The sequence below is a fragment of the Polypterus senegalus genome, chromosome 3 (assembly GCF_016835505.1).
Source record: "Polypterus senegalus isolate Bchr_013 chromosome 3, ASM1683550v1, whole genome shotgun sequence".
NCBI classification, from domain to species: Eukaryota; Metazoa; Chordata; class Cladistia; order Polypteriformes; family Polypteridae; genus Polypterus; species Polypterus senegalus.
The window spans coordinates 19,727,530-19,750,727 of record NC_053156.1 but is presented as its reverse complement, the minus strand read 5'-3'; the positions used below and the strand labels follow the sequence as shown (position 1 = coordinate 19,750,727).

General features: G+C 39.5%; 2 protein-coding genes across 7 annotated transcripts in view; one reads left to right on the top strand and one right to left on the bottom strand.

The window, feature by feature from the left end:
• espl1 (extra spindle pole bodies like 1, separase) overlaps window positions 1-12,552 on the bottom strand; it is a 95,680-nt gene extending 83,128 nt beyond the window's left edge. The window contains exons 1-2 of one of the 3 annotated variants that reach the window (XM_039746739.1): window positions 12,484-12,552; window positions 11,255-11,354 (exon numbers count right to left, since the gene is read on the bottom strand). In XM_039746739.1, the coding sequence (XP_039602673.1) occupies window positions 11,255-11,335 (81 nt within the window). In that variant the 5' untranslated portion in view covers window positions 11,336-11,354; window positions 12,484-12,552. The other 2 variants (XM_039746738.1, XM_039746740.1) reach the window with 2 other exon arrangements.
• Window positions 12,553-12,647: 95 nt separating this feature from the next.
• On the top strand, window positions 12,648-22,579 carry LOC120524899. Of its 4 annotated transcripts, none has more exons than XM_039746736.1 (10): window positions 12,648-12,718; window positions 13,033-13,184; window positions 13,538-14,779; window positions 14,865-15,004; window positions 15,108-15,312; window positions 15,399-15,503; window positions 15,614-15,842; window positions 16,156-16,315; window positions 17,003-17,111; window positions 22,410-22,579. In XM_039746736.1, the coding sequence occupies exons 2-4, from the start codon at window positions 13,121-13,123 to the stop codon at window positions 14,990-14,992; spliced, it is 1,434 nt and encodes a 477-aa protein (XP_039602670.1). In that variant the 5' UTR covers window positions 12,648-12,718; window positions 13,033-13,120; the 3' UTR covers window positions 14,993-15,004; window positions 15,108-15,312; window positions 15,399-15,503; window positions 15,614-15,842; window positions 16,156-16,315; window positions 17,003-17,111; window positions 22,410-22,579. The 4 variants fall into 4 exon arrangements, 3 of the variants coding, with proteins under 3 accessions (XP_039602670.1, XP_039602671.1, XP_039602669.1); XM_039746737.1 differs by lacking the exon at window positions 22,410-22,579 and adding an exon at window positions 17,783-18,399; XM_039746735.1 differs by lacking the exon at window positions 22,410-22,579 and having other exon boundaries at window positions 17,003-18,399.
• The last annotated feature ends 619 nt before the right edge of the window (window positions 22,580-23,198 follow it).

The window sequence follows — 23,198 nt, the reverse complement described above, 5'->3', positions numbered from 1 at the left end:
TTTGATGGAAATGAAAATGATCAACCTACAGAGCCCTGAATTCAAAGACGCCCCAAAAATCAAAGTGAAAAAATTATGTGGCAGGCTAGTCCATTTTGCCAAAATTTAATTGCAGCAACTCCAAATTTTACGCAGCACTTTGTATGGCCCCTGTGTTCTTGTATACATGCCTGACAACATCGGTGCATGCTTCTAATGAGATGACAGATGGTGTTGTGGGGAATCTCCTCCCAGATCTGGACCAGGGCATCACTGAGCTCCTGGACAGTCTGAGGTGCAACCTGGTGGCATTGGATGGACCAAAACATAATGTCCCAGAGGTGTTCTATTGGATTTAGGTCAGGAAAGTGTGGTGGCCAGTCAATGGTATCAATTCCTTCATCCTCCAGGAACTGCCTGCATACTCTCACCACATGAGGCCAGAAATTGTCGTGCACCAGGAGCCACTGTACCAGCATAGGGTCTGACAATGGGTCCAAGGATTTCATCCTGATACCTAATGGCAGCCAAGGTGCCTTTGTCAAGCCTGTAGCGGTCTGTGTGACCCTCCATGGATATGCCTCCCCAGACAATCATTAACCCACCACCAAACTGCTCATGCTGAATGATGTTTCAGGCAGCATAATGTTCTCCATGGCTTCTCCAGACCCTTTCACTTCTGTCACGTGCTCAGGGTGAACCTGCTCTCATCTGTAAAAAGCACAGGGCACCAGTGGTGCATCTGCCAATTCTGGTATTCTATGGCAAATGCCAATCGAGCTGCATGCTGCTGGGCAGTGAGCTCAGGGCCCATTAGAGGACATGGGGCCCTTGGGTCACCCTCATGAAGTCTTTCTGGTTGTTTGGTCAGAGACATTCACACCAGTGGCCTGCTGGAGGTCATTTTGTAGGGCTCTGGCAGTGCTCATCCTGTTCCTCCTTGCCCAAAGGAGCAGATACTGGTCCTGCTGATGGGTTATGGACCTTCTATGGCCCTCTCCAGCTCTCCTAGAGTAACTGCTTGTCTTCTAGAATCTCCTCCATGCCCTTGAGACTGTGCAGGGAAACACAGCAAACCTTCTGGCAATGACACGTATTGATGTGCCATCCTGGAGAAGTTGGACTACCTGTGCAACCTCTGTAGGGTCCAGGTATCGCCTCATGCTACCAGTAGTGACACTGACTGTAGCCAAATGCAAAACTAGTGAAGAAACAGTCAGAAAAGATGAGGAGGGAAAAATGTCAGTGGCCTCCACCTGGTAAACCATTCCTGTTTTGGGGGTCATCTCATTGTTGCCCCTCTAGTGCATCTGTTGTTAATTTCATTAACACCACAGCAGCTGAAACTGATTAACAACCCCCTCTGCTACTTAACTGACCAGATTAATATCCCATAAGTTTCATTGACTTTATGCTATACTCTCATTAAAAAGTGTTCCTTTAATTCTTTTGAGCAGTATATTAAAAAAAAAAAAAAGCAAAGTTGGCTGATTCAACAAAAACACTGCTTCCTATTTATTAAAAAGATATTAAGTACAATAGTATATCTACATATCTGCTAAGAAAGTACATTACAATGTGATTAGATTGTCAATTTAATTCAATTGTATTAATATTGTGAGGTAAAAATGGCACAAAAATCTAAAAAATGTGACATTACTGGAAAAAGAAAATCAGCTGAAAGTTGTTTAAGTTCTCGATATCTGTCAATAAAAAAAAGCTGTAGCAAATGGGGCTGTTCTAACACACCATGCAAGAGCCATCTTCCTAGTTCTACAAGATTCATGAATATTTTACTAGATGACAATGCATAATCTATGGGAGGTTCCTATAACCCCCGTAAGTAGAATTGTATGGGTATATTCTTGCCATTTCTAACAGCTTTGAGTAAACATTATTCTTCATTTAGTGACAGCCTTGCCATGTGTAAGGTGTAGAGGCACACAGTTTTAAACTGTGCTCATACTTGATGGCCTATGGGCTCATTGAATGTGTGAAGTAACACGTAAAGAAAATACGCTTATTTAAGCATAAAGCCATGCGCTTTTAGCGTACAGAAGAATAACTTTTAAGTCTAAAAATAACTAAAGATCCTCAAGAAAAGCCAAGTTTAAACAAGATACATGTTTCCTTTTTTTTTTTGCTTTTTATTCTACGTGTGTAACTTTTTTATTCTTGTGTGGATTATTTGCTTTTAACTTTCACTAAAATATTTTTAAAACAAACTTTTGGACTGCGAGATTTCTTTTGACACGTGTATTATCCGTGCTTGACTTCACCTTACGATTCGGTGGCTACACACCACATCTTTTTCTCAACTCAGCACCAAGAAAAGATCATGCACAGAGTTACAGAGCTTGTCATGCATGCAAATGAAGCCCATTGGCAGAACAGTACCACTAGAAATACATCCAGACGGGATCTGGGGTTGAAGAGCCATTTGAGTTCATATATTAATCAACACATTCCTATTTCAATACCCTTTGCTAAACACCACAAGTAGCTAAAATAAATGCACTCTGATCTTCAAGGGTGAAACACCCCCATTTATGCAGCCCAGACTCCATTCCTCAATTACATACATATTTAGGCACAGTGGATTCAGAAAGTACTCAAACCGCTTCACTTTCTGAACACTTTGTGATGTACATTTAATTTAAATCGATGAGTTTACCATTTCTGCCCATCAATCACCAATCAATAACCCAGAATGACAAAGTGAAAACATGTTTTCAGAAAAATTAGCAAATTTATGAAATATCAAAAAACGAAATCTCTACCGAGTATTCATACCCTTTGCTTTACACTCTCCAATCCCCCACATCTGCTTTAAAATTTCCCATCGTGATGCGTCTAGTACTTGGAGTCCACCTGGGGCAAATTAAACTGATTGGACATCATTTAGAACGGGGAACACGCAGGGCAGCCATGAATGATTAATCTATCGACTAATTTTGACTAAATAATTTAAGTAGACATATGAATGTGTGGTATTTAAATATTGAATAATTTTACAAATAGAATTTGAAAACAAGGGCGGCGCGGTTGTGCAGTGGTAGCGCTGCTGCCTCGCAGTTAGGAGACCCGGGTTCGCTTCCCGGGTCCTCCCTGCGTGGAGTTTGCATGTTCTCCCGTGTCTGCGTGGGTTTCCTCCGGGCACTCCGGTTTCCTCCCACAATCCAAAGACATGCCGGTTAGGTGGATTGGCAGTTCTAAATTGGCCCTAGTGTGTGGGTGTGTTTGTGTGTGTCCTGCGGTGGGTTGGCACCCTGCCCAGGATTGGTTCCTGCCTTGTGCCCTGTGTTGGCTGGGATTGGCTCCAGCAGACCCCCCGTGACCCTGTATTCGGATTCAGCGGGTTAGAAATTTGAAAACATCAGGATATGAAAAAATTAAACTAATTCTAAAATAAGACAAAATTCAATAATATTTAAATTAAAAAGGCTTAAAAGAAGAAAAAATAATTATGAATTAAATAATGGACTTATTAACATAACTAGATGTCTGCAGTCAGACTTGAATCCAGGCCAAATAATTAGGCATGTTTGGTTGTTATAGTCCACATTGTTACAATGAATCCACTCCCATACTCATTTTGCATGTATTTTAGAAAAATCCACCTTAAATTAATTCATAGACATGAATACAGCTTCTAGGCATATTTGGCATAAACCAGCTTAATAGATTGTAAAATATAAATGATACCAACTGGAATATTGCAGAAAAGGGGCAACTCATTTATCTTGAGGAGTGAGGTAAAACTAATATTCTATACATTTACAGCCACAGTGAATTAATGAAGTTAACTTAAACCTTTCACTAGCCGTTAATTTTTGCATTGCTGAATTTGGTACAGCACTGCCCTTTGGCTGAAGGGGCCAGGACTTTTTTTTTTTTTTTAATTCCTGTGGCTTATTATTACCATAATCACATTTAAATCATCATTTATCTACTAAATAATTAAACAATACAGTCATCTATGCGTGTCCACTCCCACAGAGCAATCTAATCGGTCAGTTTGGCTTTGGCAATGGGATGGACAGAGGAACTGCAACTGCAAGACACAGGAGGAGGAAAGAAAACATAGGAGGCACACTGGCAGAGGTGCCCTTAAAAACAAAGTATCAGTTTCTCTTCTTCACCCACAAATTAATCCTTAGAAAAAGGAGTTGTACTTATTATTGCTTGTTTTGTTATAATCGACATGTGTAGGATGTTTCTAGTACTTCAGTTTTTTGCTTCAGCCATCTCTGAAGGGCGGTGGAGGGTGTCAGCGGGATGGAAACTTTTTTTCTTTTTTTGAAGTTTTCTAATCCTGTTGCTAATGTGGAACAAAAATGAGACTTGGTGATCATAATCATTTGGGGGGTAATATAGTTACTGGACATAAAGTGTTTTGGTATTCTGTCCACATTAAACATACAGCCTCAGTCTTAGTAGTATGAAAGGGTTAATATATTTCAGAACTTGTTCAAGCATATCAGGAAACCAGATAAAGGTTAAGTGGACAACAAAGAACAAGAAGGTTCTGGGTGAGGGTTCAAGACATTGGCTAACTAGCATGTACCCAGTAAGACTTGACAGATGTCACATACACAGGAACTCAAGAAGTACTGGAGAGTACTGCAAGGTCAAGACTATAGTAAAATGAGACTTTTATTTTGGGGTATGTAAGCTGGTTATGCTCTCTGCTGTAACCATTCCATGTTTCTTGAGCCAATCAAAATGAATGCAAGCTAGTCAACCAATCAGTATGCAGTTATTCAGTACTGTTAATCAAATTGTTACCTAGAAGAATGACATTCTGTCTCTTTCTGGGACGGTCCCTTAGTACAACATAGATTGCTTTAACAGAAATACTCCCTCTTCAAGCATATGCTGAAGAGAATATAAAAGACCCAATGAACAACTTTCATCCTGACTCAAAGTGGTCCTGGTTGAGTACAAATTTCTTTAATATTTCCAATTTATTCTTCGCCCCTCACACTTCACTTTCTTCTCTCTAAAAAAATAAATATCCCAGGAGGCAAAAATGTCACCTCAAAAACAATGAAAGTCTGAGAAGCAGGCTTAACAGGAACGCGCTCAATAAATGGAGCACAGGTTATGAGAGGTTCACACATGCAGATACCAAGGAAAGGCACTGGAGGTTCATGTAGGGCAAGAAATAACGGGTATTTTTTTTTTTTTTAATAATTCTATTAACTGTTTGACAGGTAGTATGGCTACTTATTTATAAAAACAGTGATGAGCACTGATGTTTGTTCATTTTAAATTCTTGATGTTAGTCAGCAGTTTTTCACTTGTTCCTCTACTAGATACCTTTTGCAACCTACCAGATAAGTTTGCAATAATAATCCATCAAAAGCGTGTGTTAAATGTTCTTTGCAACACAAAATGGAGCTCTCCCAGAACAGTTCTTTACATGAAAAAAAACTATTTGAGACAGGAGGTGAAGCAAAGATGAGGAAGAAAACATTGAACATTTCATAGGTGACATTCAGTAGAACTCACATGTGGCATTTACAGGGCATTCAAATATAGGAAGACAAGGGCACCTGGATGGTTACCAGCCCGTCATCCAAGAACGTGGAAAGAGCCCAGAACGATTTTACTTAAGACCTGCATATCTACTTAAAATTAAAAAACAGAATTTTGCTGAGCTGCACAACCTGCACGTTTGGTAATGTTAACTGCAGAAGACCTGACCACAATTACATTTAAAACATTAAAATCATATACACAAATGCATACAAACATTGTTGTTATGACTGGCTGTTTTGTAACCTTACAACCTGTGGACAGAAACACTCTTTGAATTTTGTTAACATGTGGAAAGCATAAATTTGACTTTAAGAGCGCTGGCTGTCAAAATGTTTTATGGACCTCAGCAGATCAACATTAGTGAGGCCTTCACCTTCTTTATTTTCAGTTACTGTGTGATGGACGCATGTTGTTTATGTGTTGGTAAACTTTGTGTCTTAATATTGTTTGGTTGCTAATCAAGGAAAAAAGAAAATAATTAAATGATTTAATTCCTTTATCCTGTCAAAGCAGAACTTGTCTAAAAATATATAGAAATAGTAACAGTCCTAGTACATGTGTGAAAAGTACACCACACACAGCTTAAATGACTTCAGTTTGAGCACTCCTGTCCACAGTCTGTTTGGGTTATTTAGTCACCACTGATATGGATTGCTTCTACTTTGATGATTAATTGTGGTACAAAATTAAACTTTTTTTGAAATTTCTAAAGTCATATCCTCAGCTGCTACATTTTAGCCTAATTCCCTAACTGAAGTCTTACAGCTAATTTGTCAACCAGGTCCTTCCCTTCAACTCAAGCCAGACGTTTAGTTACACAGAAGTAGATCTCATTTTCTGAAGTCTACTTTCCATGTTTTATGAGGTTTTTATGAAGCACTGAGATTTCATGATTGATACTTGTTACTAGGACCTATGTTTTTCAGTAAGCTGGATTTACATTTGCACCTGAACACTGGATAGCTGCTTTGAAAACCTCAACAACTTCCAGAATATAGTAATCTCTTAATTTCATTGCCTATTCCTTACCATGTTAGTTAAATTAAATGCCTCTAAAACTGCCTCTTTTAAAGAAAGACTACACCAAGACCACCTCTTCTCAGAACATAAATCAATACAAGACTTTATAAGTCGCTAGCAAGAACACACTTTTGTATTGTGTCATGATGTTTAAAAAAACCTCTTATAGCGGTGAAGATAAATTCAGCCTCACATTTGGTTGAAGTTACGCACAAGTCTTTTGACTGGGTAATAAAATTAAACCTCTTTAGTCTTGAGCAGACAAGGTCTTTTTTTTTCTGTCCTCGCTGGCCACTGGACCTTACCTTTTATTCTATATTAATTAGTGTTGCCTAACTATTTTTTAATTTTTTCTTTATTTTAATTCTTACTTTGTCTTTTTATTCTCTTTTCTTCGTCATGTAAAGCACTTTGAGCTACATTTGTATGAAAATGTGCTATATAAATAAATGTTGTTGTTGTTTATTTCTTTCTTCATCCTGTAAAGAAAGCACTTTAATCTCCATCATTTGTATGAAAACGTGCTATAGAAATAAATGTTGTTGTTGTTCCCTATTCCAAAGTCTTATTCTTAAATGCATTAATAAGATGAAAAAGATTCATTTGAAGAGTGTATTAGACACTACATGATGCTGGAGGAAATTAAGAGGATGTGTAAGCCAGAAAGCACTTCTCCATACTAATTTTCATGTGAATCTAGAACAGGGGTCTCCAACCCGTCACTCACGAGCTACCCCTTTCCAAGTAGCGCGCCAAAGAGTTAATGAATCCCACATAAATTTGAAACTGGATTAGTCAAATTAGGTGTGGGTGATCTTTCCAAAAAATCATATCACGATTTACAATCTGAACTACAGTCTCTCTTTTTCAATGTGGAATAAACTTAAGAGAATATCCAGACCCAAACCCATCAAGACCTAAGTAACACTTTATTTTAAATATCAAACAAAGCTGAATTCAATTGTTTCCTCGTTCGCTAGCTAAGTGGAGTTAAGGAACTGGCGAGTGAGTGAGGAAGGCCCCTCCCCTCGGCCCGCTGCATGGTTCTCGGATTCGCAGAAATATGTTGGTACTGCAAGCAAACTATGATACATAGCAAAATGATAGAAGTCACAAAATAAACCAGAATGCTCAAGCAAATTATAGAAAAGAAAAGACTCCGATCTAAATCCGTTAAGTAGTTCTCTCTTGAAAAGCGGACAGATATGACAGACAGACATTGGATTTTATATATTCGTAAACCTTCAAAAGAATGTGCAGTTAAAGTCTCAACAGCTTTCTCAGCATTTCTGGAGCTTAGTAGAGCCACATAACTATAAGAATTTTCACCATGCGGCTCTGAAAATGTCTGCTTTGTTTGGGTCTCCATACCTCTGCGAGTCTGACGTGAATGTCATGAAATCCAAGTTCAGAACAAGACTGACAGATGAACACTGAAATGACTCCACAAGAGCAAACCCGAGTGGCTCCACTCCACCATACACCTGCCTCTCTTGTTGACTCCATGCAGGGCCAGTCATCTGACTAACTAAAAAACACGTCACACATGCAACTGGACCTGTGAATAAAGTGACACAGTGACATGGAACAAAATGACAAATGAAGTCATATCTGTGCATTTGGAATGGCATTGTTTGGTTTTGACAGCATTCATGTTCTAATTCAATAGTGTGAGATACACTAGAAAATGCATACAGACGTACAAGATGCACTTGCAGATGAACTACATAATTTTTTGTGATGTTTTAATGCAAAATGCGAGTTGTGGACACCAACATTTTATAAACGTTCAGGCAAAACAAGCTTATTCAATTTGTTTGGGTGGAAATAAGCTATGAGAATAAACTTTAGAAAACAGGAGTAGCTCTCTGCCATTTTCATTTTGTAAAAGTAGCTCTCAGGAGAAAAAAGGTTGGAGACCCCTAATCTAAAACATCTACTTAACGCCAAGTTTCCAAATATGGTAATGAGAGAGCTGAACCCTTACAGGTTCATAGGCTCACAAACAGAGTAGAGTGAAATTCTTAAATGCATGTTCCAATAACAGAACACCACATTCTGGCGACATGATTACCAAGTAAAACTATCTTACCTCAAGGGCGGCATGGTGGCACAGTGGTAGAGCTGGTGCCTCGCAGTGAGGAGATCTGAGTTCGCTTCCCAGATCCTCCCTGCATGGAGTTTGTATGTTCTCTCCGTGTCTGAGTGAGTTTCCTCCGGGTACTCCAGTTTCCTCCCACAGTCCAAAAACACGCAGGTTAGGCGCATTGGCGGTCCTAAATTGTCCCTAGTGTGTGCGTGCATGCGTGTGCCATGCCCGGGATTTGTTCCTGTGTTGGCTGAGATTGTTAGGCTATAGCGGGTTGGATAATTAATGACTGACTGACTGACTGACTGACTGACTGTCTGTCTTACCTCAATGTTTATCTTCATTACCTGCAATAACCAACTACCTTACTAGATACCAAATGAGCATAATGGACTAAAAGATCTCCTCTGTTTTATAAAACATGATACTGATTCTGCTGATGAATGATGGCTGAGCTTACTGCCACATATTCTCTCATATTTTGTAGTTAACTCAAAGCTTTGGTTGCCAAGTCTGAAATGCTACCATCCACCCAGCACTTCTAAACAGATCAGACACTATCTGGATAAACTCAAGCAAATTCGTGATCATATTAGAATGATGCGCTTTGTGCTTTTTTTTGGTACGAGTTATCTTCATCTTTTGGCTGCTCCAGTTAGGGGTCACCACAGCGGATCATCTTCTTCCATATCTTTCTGTCCTCTGCATCTGGATCTTTGGCCAACAGTATTCCAATTTCCGACAGCACCCTGTTGACTAACAGTACTGGTGGCGGTCGTTGTTAACCTGGGGCTCGAACAATCTGGTATGGAAATTTGTATTGTTGTCCACATATTGATTTGGCAAAATTTTACACCAAATGCCCTTCCGGACGTAACCCACCCCATTTATCCGGGCTTGGGACTGGCACAAAGAAACACACTGGTTTGTGAATCCACCCCACTATAAAGGGGTTTAGAATGGCTTGCCTGTCTTTGGTAGGATACAAAGGGAGCAAGCAATACATTGTGAAAATTTTCTTTAAACTACATTCCAGGAAATTCAAAAGTAATCTGTAACCTTTTAAGACGGACAAAGGGAAAACACCCTTCAGATCAAACACAACAAAAACATAAACTGCATACTTGCTTAAAGTGTACTTTAGTATTGACTGCTGACTCATACCACAAAATGAAGGCGTCAAGAAAATTTATCAGCATTTGAATTTCAAGTTCAGTATAGTTTATGAGTGCTAGTGAAGAACAGCTTTTCAGTAAACTTACTGCCCAATCTGTGCTAATGTATAAATGGCATGACAAAGACAGAGTGTTAGCCAAGTTTATTCCACGCTTTGCAGATGAACAAAAGGCATTGAAAAGGGCACAAAAAGCCATTTACAGAGGTTTGTATAAAAGAGCATAGCACAGAACATTCTCCAGAAAAGGAAATGTGATTGTATATACCAGGCACACATTGGCAGTCACTGAACCCATAGGCTTGACTGAACTATATAATGCCAAAGCACAACGGGTATAAAACAGAATCAAAGCATTACTTTGCAGTGCCCAACAGGGTAAAACTTAGCAATGGGAACAGGGTTTTAAAAAAAAAAAAAAAAAAGTGCAATAAAAGAAGAGACATTAAAGTAAAGGCTGCAGAACACATTCATTTCTTCATTTAGCCCAGTGCCTTGAATGAAAAGTTCACTCATTTTCAAGTTGAAGTTATTTCTTCTAAAATATGCTATACAAGCATTTATCATGTGAAATTGTGGTCTAAAGTTAACCGATTTCTAAAAATTAAAATATCTTGTCCAGACTGGCACTTTGCATTGTAGGCTATTGGGCTTGGAGGAAAAGATTAAAAACAAATACACCTGGACAGTTCAAGCCTAAACAGTTGTTGAGAATTGATCTGTGTCTTGCAGTTATACACACACACACACACACATGTAAAATAGCTATACGTGCCATTTTTGAACTACAAAATAAATAAATAACACTAATATGAGATTCAGGCATTCTAAAAGAAGACCAGCCGTGCAGTTAGTCTACTTCTGCAATGACCTTTCACCTCCTGGAGGTGTGCTTTTCTCCCAAGAGACAAAAATCACAGTAAAATGATTGTGCTACATGTTATTGTTTTGTTTCGATTTACTTTGGTATTTATATGAGAATTCACACAAGCAAATAGTAACATTCTTACCATGAGAAAAAAAAAAGCACCAGGAAGAAGTGACAAAATGACTATTTCCAGATCCATTTTGTTGTCACAGACATGCATCAGAAACACAGAATGTGCATGTCATTACTTGACAACAGTCTTAGCTTGAAAAGTTTCACATATTTGGTAAGTTTTTAAGCTTGTCCTCTGTGCCCCATACGCTCCTTTGTAAAGCATCAGAGCAGGCTAAACATATTTATAGAAACCGTTCGGCTTTAGAACATAGTTTTGCATGGCAAATGTATATATAGCAATGTTTGTGAAAAAATGACTGGCTTGAAAAATACCAAATTTATCCATTAACTGGCAATAATGTACTGTATTCCCAAACCCATTACAATGGCAGAGATGCTGTATGACCCGAGGATGTTATTGACTTTGATCTATAAATATAAAAATCAAAAACTACAGCCCCTCTACCTGTAACTGTGTGTGAAGATTCTCTGCATCCTTCAGAGTGCTTGTGCAGCTGTTTAGCTCATCTTGCTTAAACCACCTCATGACCAAAATGCACTTCAGCCTGAAATAAGAAGATAGCGTTATAACAGGGCACAGAACATATTATTAACAAACAACTCGCAAGAACATTTTTTTCATACATTTCACAATTATCCTAAAACAACTTAAATTAAGCTGCTTCCCTAATTTTAAATTACATAGTTGAAAACATCAGTTTAATAATTTGTTCAGAGCATCCATTTCTTCAGCACAGCAAAGAAAACTACAGTGTATAACGGTTGTCACCATTGCTGGTTTTAGACATAAATTGAGAACAATACTTTACAGGTGCAGCCTCTACAGTCACATTATGAAGATGGAAAAAGAACAGACTAAAGACATCTGGACGCCCACGCAAGATACACGTACCTGTGTGGCTGGTTCAACGCCGAGCTATGAGGCTGGGCTTCAATAATGCAGGCAACCTAGATCTGTCTTTGCTACATGGCAGAACTAAAGCACTATCCTAATGCCCTAGATCTCCTGCAGATCATCTCAAAGGGCCCTGTTATATGGTTCTGCCGGATAACGGGCACTGCGCCATTTCAGCAGCCAAGTACCTTAAACGCCTATCTACGGGCAACGATGGGCAGTAACATACGCAGTAAAACATCAACACTTGAACACTGCAATGCAATCGAATAAACCTCTTGATCCCTTCTGAATTTTTAAAAGACGTATGCATGAATTTCACCTACAAAACTTGACCAAACGATTTTAGATGTATATCGTTAGTTTGTACGTTTACGTTTGTGAAAGCTGGGCCCGGTGATATATGCACTCTGTGCTAGCCTCCGAGACTTAAACCCCAAAAGACAAACATTGTCCGTCACCACGTGGCGTTGTTGTCGTCGTCGTCGTCGTCGCCGAATACAAACAAACAAACCAGCAATAACACCTCAAGAGAGAGCAAATCGTACAATTACAGGCGGACTATTCGATACGCTGGGGGAGTTTTGCCATCAGCAAAGCAATTTAAACCCGAAACGCTCGGCTACACACCTCACTCCCAGGGAAGCTTCAATACAGTCCGCTCAAACACTGCCTTCACTTATGATTTCCTTTATTTTTCCTTTCTTCCTTCACACCGAGATAATTTTCGACGACTGTTTATCGGCGAAAAGAAGAATATATAAACGTCATAAACTCACCAGCGCTACGCTCGCGCTCCTTCAACGTTCAAAAAATAGAAACGTCCAATCAGACGGTCGTAACGCCGCTCACGTCCATGTCGCAAGGCATCGTGGGAAATGTAGTTTAATATAGAAGCGTAAAAAAAAGAGTGAATACAGTATCTCTCACTCTCAGCCACATGCACGCTCAGCCACAACAGAAAGTGCAACCGAGCCTCAAGCAGCAACTTAATTTTTGAGGCCAACGCGAACGGTAAGTTAAGTTTTATTATTTCTTTTACCGAATTATATAGTTACATGTTTTATTTTATTTCTTGCCATACACACATTATTGCAGTGTAAATGTTTTGGTCAAGTGCGTTAAGTAACTTCTTTCTTTGATGACTGGAGTGAGTTTGTTTTCAGTTACGGCGACTACTCACGTTATCTTACCGTTACATGGACACATGTCTACGACTTTTAAGATATCAGAAGCATATTTAAATTCGTGTGAATTAAAGTGATGTAAAAATGTTTATTAAGCTTATTAATAAAACAAAATTGTGTTGTTTCTTTGTGCTTTTACAGATGCATAAGACGTGAGGCTATTGTGCCACAGCAGTGCACGAATTGTTGCACTTTGTATCATTGTCCACTATGCCCTGCCCTACAGTCTATGAGGTTGGCAAGAATCCAACAGCATTTAGATGGACATTTAAAAAATGCAATCATTTTTGAAGGTAATGCAAGGTGGATTATTACAATATAACTAGGGTGACTGAATAATTAATGTGCAAAAATGCACTGAACTCTTGCATGTTAAAGCACAAAAAACCTGAAACCTTTAGCCAGACATGAGAAAAATATTCTTTTAAAAATTTGGCAAGAGTCCCCCATGTAACAGAGTCAGTTTTCAGTCTACTTTAAGGCATTGTGCAGACATGGAAAAAAATCACTTAAGGTACTGTAAATTTACTGGACATGATATAGCCAACATAATAGCCACAATAGTCCCATTGTTTAGCATCTGAATGCTTTGTTTCAAGATTAATTTACTGACTTGTTACCTTTTACTGGTTCTTATTTATAACAGATAAGAGAATATGTCGTTGCCATCTGCCATGTAGGTCTGAGGGTCACTACCATTGTCCGTTTTGCATGAAGACAATACTTAGAAGAAACAGTATGGAGTGTCATCTAAAAATATGCTCAAAATCTGCATTTGAGCCTTCCCACAGCCTACTTTTTCCAGCGCTAGAATCTTCCCTCGACCTACCTGTTATGGCACAAGAACCTTCCCATAACATACCGCTACCAGTACAAGAGCCCTCCCCAGCTAATGAGCTGGGTCCAGAAAACGGTTCTAAAAAAAGAAATACAACAAAGTGCCCTCATTGCTCATTAGATTTGCTCAAAAAGAATTTGGACACACACATCTTAAGAAGACATGCAGACCTCGTATCCCAGGATGTAACACTCCTGTCTCATCTTTCCAGCATTTGTGTTGATGTATCTAATGGAGTGTCAGTAGTTCAACGAACTGGCCATGGTTTTTCTGTTCCGGTCCATGTACAAAGGAAGACAACAGGCAACATTCATCATGTTAAATGTGAACTGGAGGAATGCTGCCAATTCCACCTTTTGGCTCAGAGAAGTGGATTGCCTTTTAGTCAGTGTGAACATCTCCGCTCACTTGATTATTGCCATGACACTGCTTTTGAAGATATCTTAAATCCCATTGTTCTAGATGAAATGGTGGCCCTTAAATTTTTTGGGAATGAAAAGAAAGCAGTTTGCCTAAAACGGCAAAAAGCAGCACAGGCAGCTTGTGTCCCATTTTCTGTTTTGGTGGAATTTGGTGGCTCCAATAAGCAGATTACGCTATCCATACATGAGCCTACAATACATTTTTATAGCCGCCTCGGTAGAGTCATGGTCTGCTATAATTTGACTGATGGCACTTGGCACTGTCCCTGTGCAAAGGCTTGCACATCCTGTACTCACAAAAACATTGGTAAATGGCACTTGTTTCAAATTAATAGAGACTTGTTCAAGACTGGACCATCTAAATCAGCAGATGCACAAACAATACAAGGGGGTATTTATGTGCCCAACATTGATTTGCAAAGAAGTGTGCAATATGTCTTTGATGAAAAAAAAATACCAGCTTTCCTCCCAGATGAAATAAGCAAACCCAAGTCATTGCTTGAGTATCCTACACAGTTGTGTCCTGTGGAAACAACATGTGCATTTTGTTCTGAACAAACTGTACTTGAAATGCCTCTGTTGGTCACAAAAAAGGCCAAAATTGCAACAATGGCAGGTGTAATGCATGGTAAGTTGAATATTCACTTAAAATGTGTGGCCTTGCATGTTTCTCCCAACAAACGGACACTTTTTGTTTTCCTTTTGTTTTTTAGATGTTTGGGTCTACACAAGAAGATGCCCAGTATGTCATGTGCTTTACAGGTACCGGGAATGGCAGGACGGACTACACAACTTTGATAATCACTTGTTTCTAAGTCTTGAACTTTGTCTGTACCTTTGACAAGGGTTGCAGGTTTGTATGAATGTGCATAAGACAGAGCTTGATTGATTAGTTTCATTTAGTTTGATTTTTATAATCTAAATTTTTCTGTTCACCCTGCTTCTCTTTCCTTCAGAATCATATTTCAACTTCTAGGGCCATCAACACTTTGGAAGGCCTCAGGGGAGTCCAATACCCAAACAGAGACAGCCTTCTCCATGGTTACTTGCATTTTGAAGCATTAACAGATAATGACTACAGTTATTCATGTGTAAACTGTGGATACCATCCCCAAATTGTTATCATGGACCTTTATAAAAAAGATGTTTTCGGCTTAGCAGGTAAAAAACATTTAAATGATGTCTCTTCATTAATGCTACATTTTATACCAGGAAAAAATCTTCCCTTATTTCCCTTTACAACAAAGTGAGTGACCTCAAAGAGCCACCTGGCGAATTCAAAGGCGAAGTGGACAGTGAACAGTTCTGGCGATCAGTTTGTCTTGAGATGGTTGCACGTGGATTCTTTCCAAGTAATTACCCACTTAAATTTGATAACTGGTTCCTAAAATGTTTTATTATATTATCTAACTTGTTATTTTAGGTTTAAAATGAAATTTAACTAACTTGTGTTTCCCGTCAGGTCGTGCACAGAACCCTTTTTCAGTGGAACCCACCTATGAGAACTGGGCTCCATGGATTGGTAAACATACAAGGAAAGCCCAAATAGTACTCAATACTGAATATGAGAAAGTAACAACTTCAAAGAGTGCTCCAGAAGAAGCGCAGATCATTAATTTATCCGAAGATCAACAACAGGAAGTGCAACCGAGCCTCAAGCAGCAACTTAATTTTTGAGGCCAACGCGAACGGTAAGTTACGTTTTATTATTTCTTTTACCGAATTATATAGTTACATGTTTTATTTTATTTCATGCCATACACACATTATTGCAGTGTAAATGTTTTGGTCAAGTGCGTTAAGTAACTTCTTTCTTTGATGACTGGAGTGAGTTTGTTTTCAGTTACGGCGACTACTCACGTTATCTTACCGTTACATGGACACATGTCTACGACTTTAAGATATCAGAAGCATATTTAAATTCGTGTGAATTAAAGTGATGTAAAAATGTTTATTAAGCTTATTAATAAAACAAAATTGTGTTGTTTCTTTGTGCTTTTACAGATGCATCCCTCCATAAGACGTGAGGCTATTGTGCCACAGCAGTGCACGAATTGTTGCACTTTGTATCATTGTCCACTATGCCCTGCCCTACAGTCTATGAGGTTGGCAAGAATCCAACAGCATTTAGATGGACATTTAAAAAATGCAATCATTTTTGAAGGTAATGCAAGGTGGATTATTACAATATAACTAGGGTGACTGAATAATTAATGTGCAAAAATGCATTGAACTCTTGCATGTTAAAGCACAAATAGTACTCAATACTGAATATGAGAAAGTAACAACTTCAAAGAGTGCTCCAGAAGAAGCGCAGATCATTAATTTATCCGAAGATCGTCTTGTGGATGAGTTAATGAAGCAGAAGGTAGATGGATTTAAGTATTTGTTACTAAATTAGTCAAGATGAAGTGTAGGGGAACTATGGTCTTTGTCATGGCATGTTTAATGACATTTTATTATTACCTGTATTAGGTTGGAGTTGTCAGAAAACTCTGCAGGGCCTGCAGTATTGATTCCAGGGGTTCACGGGTTACCTTGCCATTTGTTCCTTATTCTTTCAATTTTGAAGTGTAATTTTTCCACAGTAGAAAATACATTCATGGCTTATAATGCATAGTTATATGGGAGATTTAAAATTTGTACTACTTAAGCTGAGAGCAAAAAGCAAAAAACTTTTTTTTTAACTGTTCTTATCAAGGAGCAGTGCTTTAACTAATAGCCAAATCAGCTTTAAAATTTTATAAGTACACTTTAATTATACAGTTTCTTTAAAAGTAAGTATCTTTAATTGCATGTGTCTTATAGTAGTTGCATTTGAATTTTATTCATTTAATTTATCATTTTTCAGCCATGGCAAGCTTTTTGCCCACTGGACAGAAGAGTCCAAGGCTTTCTTGAGTGGTGAACGACAGCCTGTATTCCACCTATGCAAAAGAAAGCATGAAGAGACAGTGCAGGTAAACATTTTCAATTTAAAGAATACATTTCACTCGAACAGTAAACTTCAGAAACTCTCCCAACTGATTAAACATTAGTGCTCTGCTATAAATCTCATAGAAAGTAAAAACAGTATTAATAAGACATTGGTGGTATGGGTAACATAGCATGTCAACTTATCTGCCTAATTCATATCTTTTTGAAAGCTGGCAAAAATGCAGATATCCAACCCAGCAAAACTCAATTTAGGGAGATAACCACTATGGTACTTGTTATAGCACATTAGAAAATTGAAAACTCCTTTGTAATAAAAAGATCGTACTGGACGGTAGCGTAAATAAAAGTTATGAGATGTAGCCACAGATTATATGAATCTGAATTGGACCCTAAGGTGTTTTTGCCCCGTGTACAGAAAAATGATGTAGGTTTACTTAGCACAAAGAGAGGCCAATCAGAATGCCCCCTCCGTCTCATACAGACTCTTGACTCTTATCACTATTTGTGATATTCTGTGTTGTCTGAGGGAGTCATGACGCTTATATCAGATTGCAGTAGACTTCTGGAACTACAGAAAATGTGAGATGTCTGCACGTTATCCAAGGTGGTCCAGTTATTTTTTTCCCAGAGAGGTAGTACTGTCCTGAAACCACCATATAGCCAGATAACTGTAACTAAGTGTTATGTTTTGCAGGCACAGGAGGAATGTGAGGATGCGTCAATACCGCCAGAAGTACAAGTACAGTTTTTTATATATCAATAATAATTGCATAAAACACATTTACATAAATACACCAAATTCTTATTCCTGTCTAAGGTATCTGTCCATGCACATGCAAAAACAGCCAGTCAGTGGTGCAGTGACAGCCAACACCAATTCATTGGTCTGGTCCAGTGGCCCCAGATACTGACTATGAAAGAGGAAGATGCTGGGAAGGCTCTGCAGGAGTACGAAGCAATGAATGCAGAGGAAGATTCACTAGTTAATAGAGATGACATGACATGTAAAGTATTCTGAGCTGATACAAAAGATTATTAACGACACAGAATTGTTCTATTTGTTTTATTTTCATTTTACTCTTTATTCACACGTAAATACTGTATACGTTAAATTTAAATAATGTTAGCAAGTTATGATGGTTGCATAATTGTTTTTTTCTTGGGGTAACAGCGGGAACACTAAACTAGCATGCTCTAAACATCAGTGCTCTCGCTACGCTACCACGGCCATGATGCTAGTAATTACAATAACATGCAAGCATTTACCTTGGTTAACTTGGGGGGTATTTTTCGTACGTGGATTACACGTTTAGCCGGATGTAATTGTTGACGATTTGGCCTGATCCTGGATCTGTCGGTTTTTCGAAACTCTTGCTGGATGTGTTGTCATAGCAGCACATCCAAATCCTCAAACCTGCTCGGAGCAGGTTTGTTCTATGTAAACAAGGATTAGCTCACAAACTTAAATCAGTATCCGTGCGTGGAATTCATCTAGTCATGGCTTTGCCCTTCATGAATGAACTACTAATTGATATCGGTGTGCAAATTATAAGAAGAGAATTTCATATAGAGAGGGTTTTGCGCGATCAGCAAGATCCTTTATTGCTCCCGGAGGAAATTCTTTTCGAAAGATTCCATTTTAGCCGAGGGGATATATTGTACCTCAAAGATTTATTAGCACCTTATATTCGAAGTCAAACTAGGCGAAGTCGGGCTCTCACAACCACACAGACAGTATGCATTGCTTTGAGTTTTTTTGCAAGCGGCACTTTTTTTATATACTGTAGGCGATGCGGAAAATCTATCTAAAAGTTCAGTTTGCCAGGCAATAAAGTCTGATTGACTCTGAAATATTTCCTTCGGGTTTTCATAGTGTTTCCTGGACACCTGCGTGTGCAGACAATAAAAGAGGCGTTTCATGCCATTGCAGGTACACAGAAAAAAACGCCCACAGTTCCATAAAGAATCTCACAATCAGCCTAACATTCTCATTACCCAGGATTTCCAAATGTGACTGGGGCACATGGGACTGATCAGAGTGGAGTTTGATCAAAAATTATTTGGGAATTGTACCTCTCCTCCTGATGAATAATCAGACACAGTGTCTTCATCAAATATTTGACCTTCGTCAATATCTCGTTGGTCAGACACAAGTTCTAGGGATATGACATTCCCTGTAACTGACCCAACAAAAAAAACAATGCCCTCAGAAACAGGGCGGTGGGCATTTTGCTGGAGAGCCAATTCTTCTGCCTGGGTTAGGTCTGGACCACCTGGACCTCCACCTGTTTTTTGCTTGTCTGCCTTCTTATTAGCTTTAAAATTAATGTTTTTATATTATATATGATTCTTTATGTCAACAATTCTTTATAAATAGTTATACCAATATTTACCAGTTTGAAGTATATTCTTGTACTTCACTTTAACCTGTTCCCATGTTCTCCTTGTGCTCACGTTTGATCTGGAATTATGACATATTAAATAATAATTAATCTGACACATAGGAAATGAAACGCTGAATTCAGGAAGTACAATGCACACTACTTATCATTTAATTTGTCGGCCACTTTTTGCCAGCCGTCTTTTCTGGTTTGGGCTGGTTTTGCAGTGTTACCCCTTGTGCATATTAAATCTTGAAATTCTTCATATCCTTCGAATAAAAGGTCCTGCTCTGCTTGTGTGAAGAAAAAAAATGAGCCCGTTCTTTCGTCATTTTGTTACAGCCTATCAAAGACTTGCTGATCATGTTTTCTAGACTCAGTATTGTCAGAAGAACGAGACATAAACAGATAAAGGTTTGGGGTAGCCACCCGTATAATATGGTATCCTGGCTGCAAAGTCGTTTTTTATCAAATACACAGCACTGATGTGCATACAACTGAGTCTAGAACGAGACTGAGGGAAAAGGGAAAAAGGGCAGGCTTTTAAAGGGGAAGACAGGAAGTGAGGTCATAAGGATCAGGCACGTGTTCTTCAGTCATTGGATCAAGCCCAGACATGACATCCAAGGGGCCGGAGCTGGTAAGGTCTACTTCCATTGGCTCGGTCCCGGAAGTGACGTCAAGAGAGCTAGGTGGAATCTCTGGTCTACAGGAAAGGGAGAAAAAGAGTCAGTGCACTCTGCCACATCCCGACATGCCTCAGAACTGCCTTCACTCAAGCCCTTTAGCTGCCTCCCATACGCACGTTTGTGACAATATACACTCACCTAAAGGATTATTAGGAACACCATACTAATACGGTGTTTGACCCCCTTTTGCCTTCAGAACTGCCTTAATTCTACGTGGCATTGATTCAACAAGGTGCTGAAAGCATTCTTTAGAAATGTTGGCCCATATTGATAGGATAGCATCTTGCAGTTGATGGAGATTTGTGGGATGCACATCCAGGGCACGAAGCTCCCGTTCCACCACATCCCAAAGATGCTCTATTGGGTTGAGATCTGGTGACTGTGGGGGCCATTTTAGCACAGTGAACTCATTGTCATGTTCAAGAAACCAATTTGAAATGATTCGAGCTTTGTGACATGGTGCATTATCCTGCTGGAAGTAGCCATCAGAGGATGGGTACATGGTGGTCATGAAGGGATGGACATGGTCAGAAACAATGCTCAGGTAGCCCGTGGCATTTAAACGATGCCCAACTGGCACTAAGGGGCCTAAAGTGTGCCAAGAAAACATCCCCCACACCATTACACCACCACCACCAGCCTGCACAGTGGTAACAAGGCATGATGGATCCATGTTCTCATTCTGTTTACTCCAAATTCTGACTCTACCATTTGACTGTCTCAACAGAAATTAAGACTCATCAGACCAGGCAACATTTTTCCAGTCTTCAACTGTCCAATTTTGGTGAGCTCGTGCAAATTGTAGCCTCTTTTTCCTATTTGTAGTGGAGATGAGTGGTACCCGGTGGGGTCTTCAGCTGTTGTAGCCCATCCGCCTCAAGGTTGTGCGTGTTGTGGCTTCACAAATGCTTTGCTGCATACCTCGGTTGTAACGAGTGGTCATTTCAGTCAAAGTTGTTCTTCTATCAGCTTGAATCAGTCGGCCCATTCTCCTCTGACCTCTAGCATCAACAAGGCATTTTAAGCTCACAGGACTGCATACTGGATGTTTTCCCTTTTCACACCATTCTTTGTAAACCCTAGAAATGGACCATTCTTTGTAAACCCTAGACTTAGCAGATTGTGAAATACTCAGACCGGCCTGTCTGGCACCAACAACCATGCCACGCTCCAAGTTGCTTAAATCACCTTTCTTTCCCATTCTGACATTCAGTTTGGAGTTCAGGAGATTGTCTTGACCAGGACCACACCCCTAAATGCACTGAAGCAACTGCCATGTGATTGGTTGATTAGATAATTGCATTCATGAGAAACTGAACAGGTGTTCCTAATAATCCTTTAGGTGAGTGTATATGGGCTTTTCAATCAGCGTGGGCGCGTGCATTCATCTCGGATGAGTAGATCCAGCTAGACGAGGCATGTCAAACACGCGGCCCTCAAAAGAAATCTGTGCGGCCCGCATGACAGATCCTAGTTAGCACTAAACTTGTACAAAATAATTACTATCATTTGTGATTGAATCATTCTGTATCTTCGGCGTTACTTATTGACTTTTCTTTCTTCCGCCTTCTGACAAAAGCGCATTTTCCCATGGCTTTACGGTACCGGAAATGTCATCTCCTAGTATAGTTGCAGCTGCGGTGTCAGCTACTCGATATCCTTGTCATGACACTGCCCCCGCTTGACCAAAGTTAGTGCTAGGCTGCAGCAGTCTGACGAGCTACACTACTGGCTTGGCTGCTGAGACTGGCCACTGGGCAGAACTGACCATCACGAGTAGTAATACACAATCTGCATTGGTCTTTCGTGGTGAAAACGGAGCTGAGCCATTAGGCAAAGCTCTCAATTTACTGGTCGATCTACGTTCCTACCCTCACCTATGGTCATGAGCTCTGGGAAGTGACCGAAAGAACGAGATCGCGAATACAAGCGGCTGAAATGAGTTTCCTCTGCAGAGCGTCTGGGCTTTCCCTTTGTAAAGGACACATGATGCTTCAGCAGGGCTTGAATCATTGCGTGACTTTTATTTTGACAAGTTATTGGGTGTCTTTAGTTTGCATAATTAATTGTGCAGTTTTGCCGGGAATAGGAAAGGAAAATGGCGACATATGGGGTTAACAATCAAGCACCTCGCTGAAAAGTGAACAAGGTATTCATTTCTCTGTATTATATACAGTATGTAAAACAAAGGTTATGAATGTTTATGTTAAGTTATTTACATGCTTTTTATTTTGTACTTTGCCTTTTATAGCTCTTACGGTGTGTTTATGGAACAAGGTCACGGAAACGATAATAAAATTCATAAACCATCAGTCTGAGAATTGATCATCATTCAGCCGTGGGTCGCTACACCGTTAAAGATAGGGTGAGAAGCTCAGTCATCCGAGAGGAACTGCTCCTCTGCATCGAGAGGATTCAGATGAGGTGGCTCAGGCATTGGATCAGGATGCCTACTGGACACCTCCCTGGTGAGGGGAAGACCCAGGATACGCTGGAGGGACTATGTCTCTTGGCTGCCCTGGGAACACCTCGGGATTCTCCCAGGAGAGCTAGTAGAAGTGGCTGGGGAGAGGGAAGTCTGGGCATCTCTGCTCAAGCTGTTGCCCCCGTAACCCGATCTTGGATAAGCGGAAGAGGATGGATGTTTTTTTTGCTCTAGTTTTTATTGTAACGAACAGTTAGTGCAGACTACAGCTAAAGATCTGAAGTGGATGCGAGAAGTTGGTAAGTTGCTTATTAACAATTTTTTGTGATTTTGAGTTTGTAAAATTAGTGTAGGTCAGGGGGCTTTTTGCATATCGGTTTATTTTACAATATAAACTTTGAAGTAAACCTTGTAAAGTAAAATTAGATTTTTGGAGGATTTGCTTTCCAACTTGAATTACCGAGTAATGGATTCAGTGAGCATTTTCGTGATTTCAGTTCACATGAACAGGACTTTGCGCTGTTTACATCACCATACTTTTACAACATTGAGAATGCGCATGAGAATATCCAAATGGAATTGATTGAACTGCAGTCAGATTCTATTCTGAAGGCA

Excerpts from the sequence above, each read along its gene's own strand:
- LOC120524899 (XM_039746736.1), top strand. The coding sequence starts at position 13,121 with ATGAGGTTGGCAAGAATCCAACAGCATTTAGATGGACATTTAAAAAAT. Across the intron at positions 13,185-13,537 it reads AAATGCAATCATTTTTGAAG|ATAAGAGAATATGTCGTTGC; the intron begins GTAATGCAAGGT and ends TATTTATAACAG. Across the intron at positions 14,780-14,864 it reads AATGGCAGGTGTAATGCATG|ATGTTTGGGTCTACACAAGA; the intron begins GTAAGTTGAATA and ends TTTGTTTTTTAG.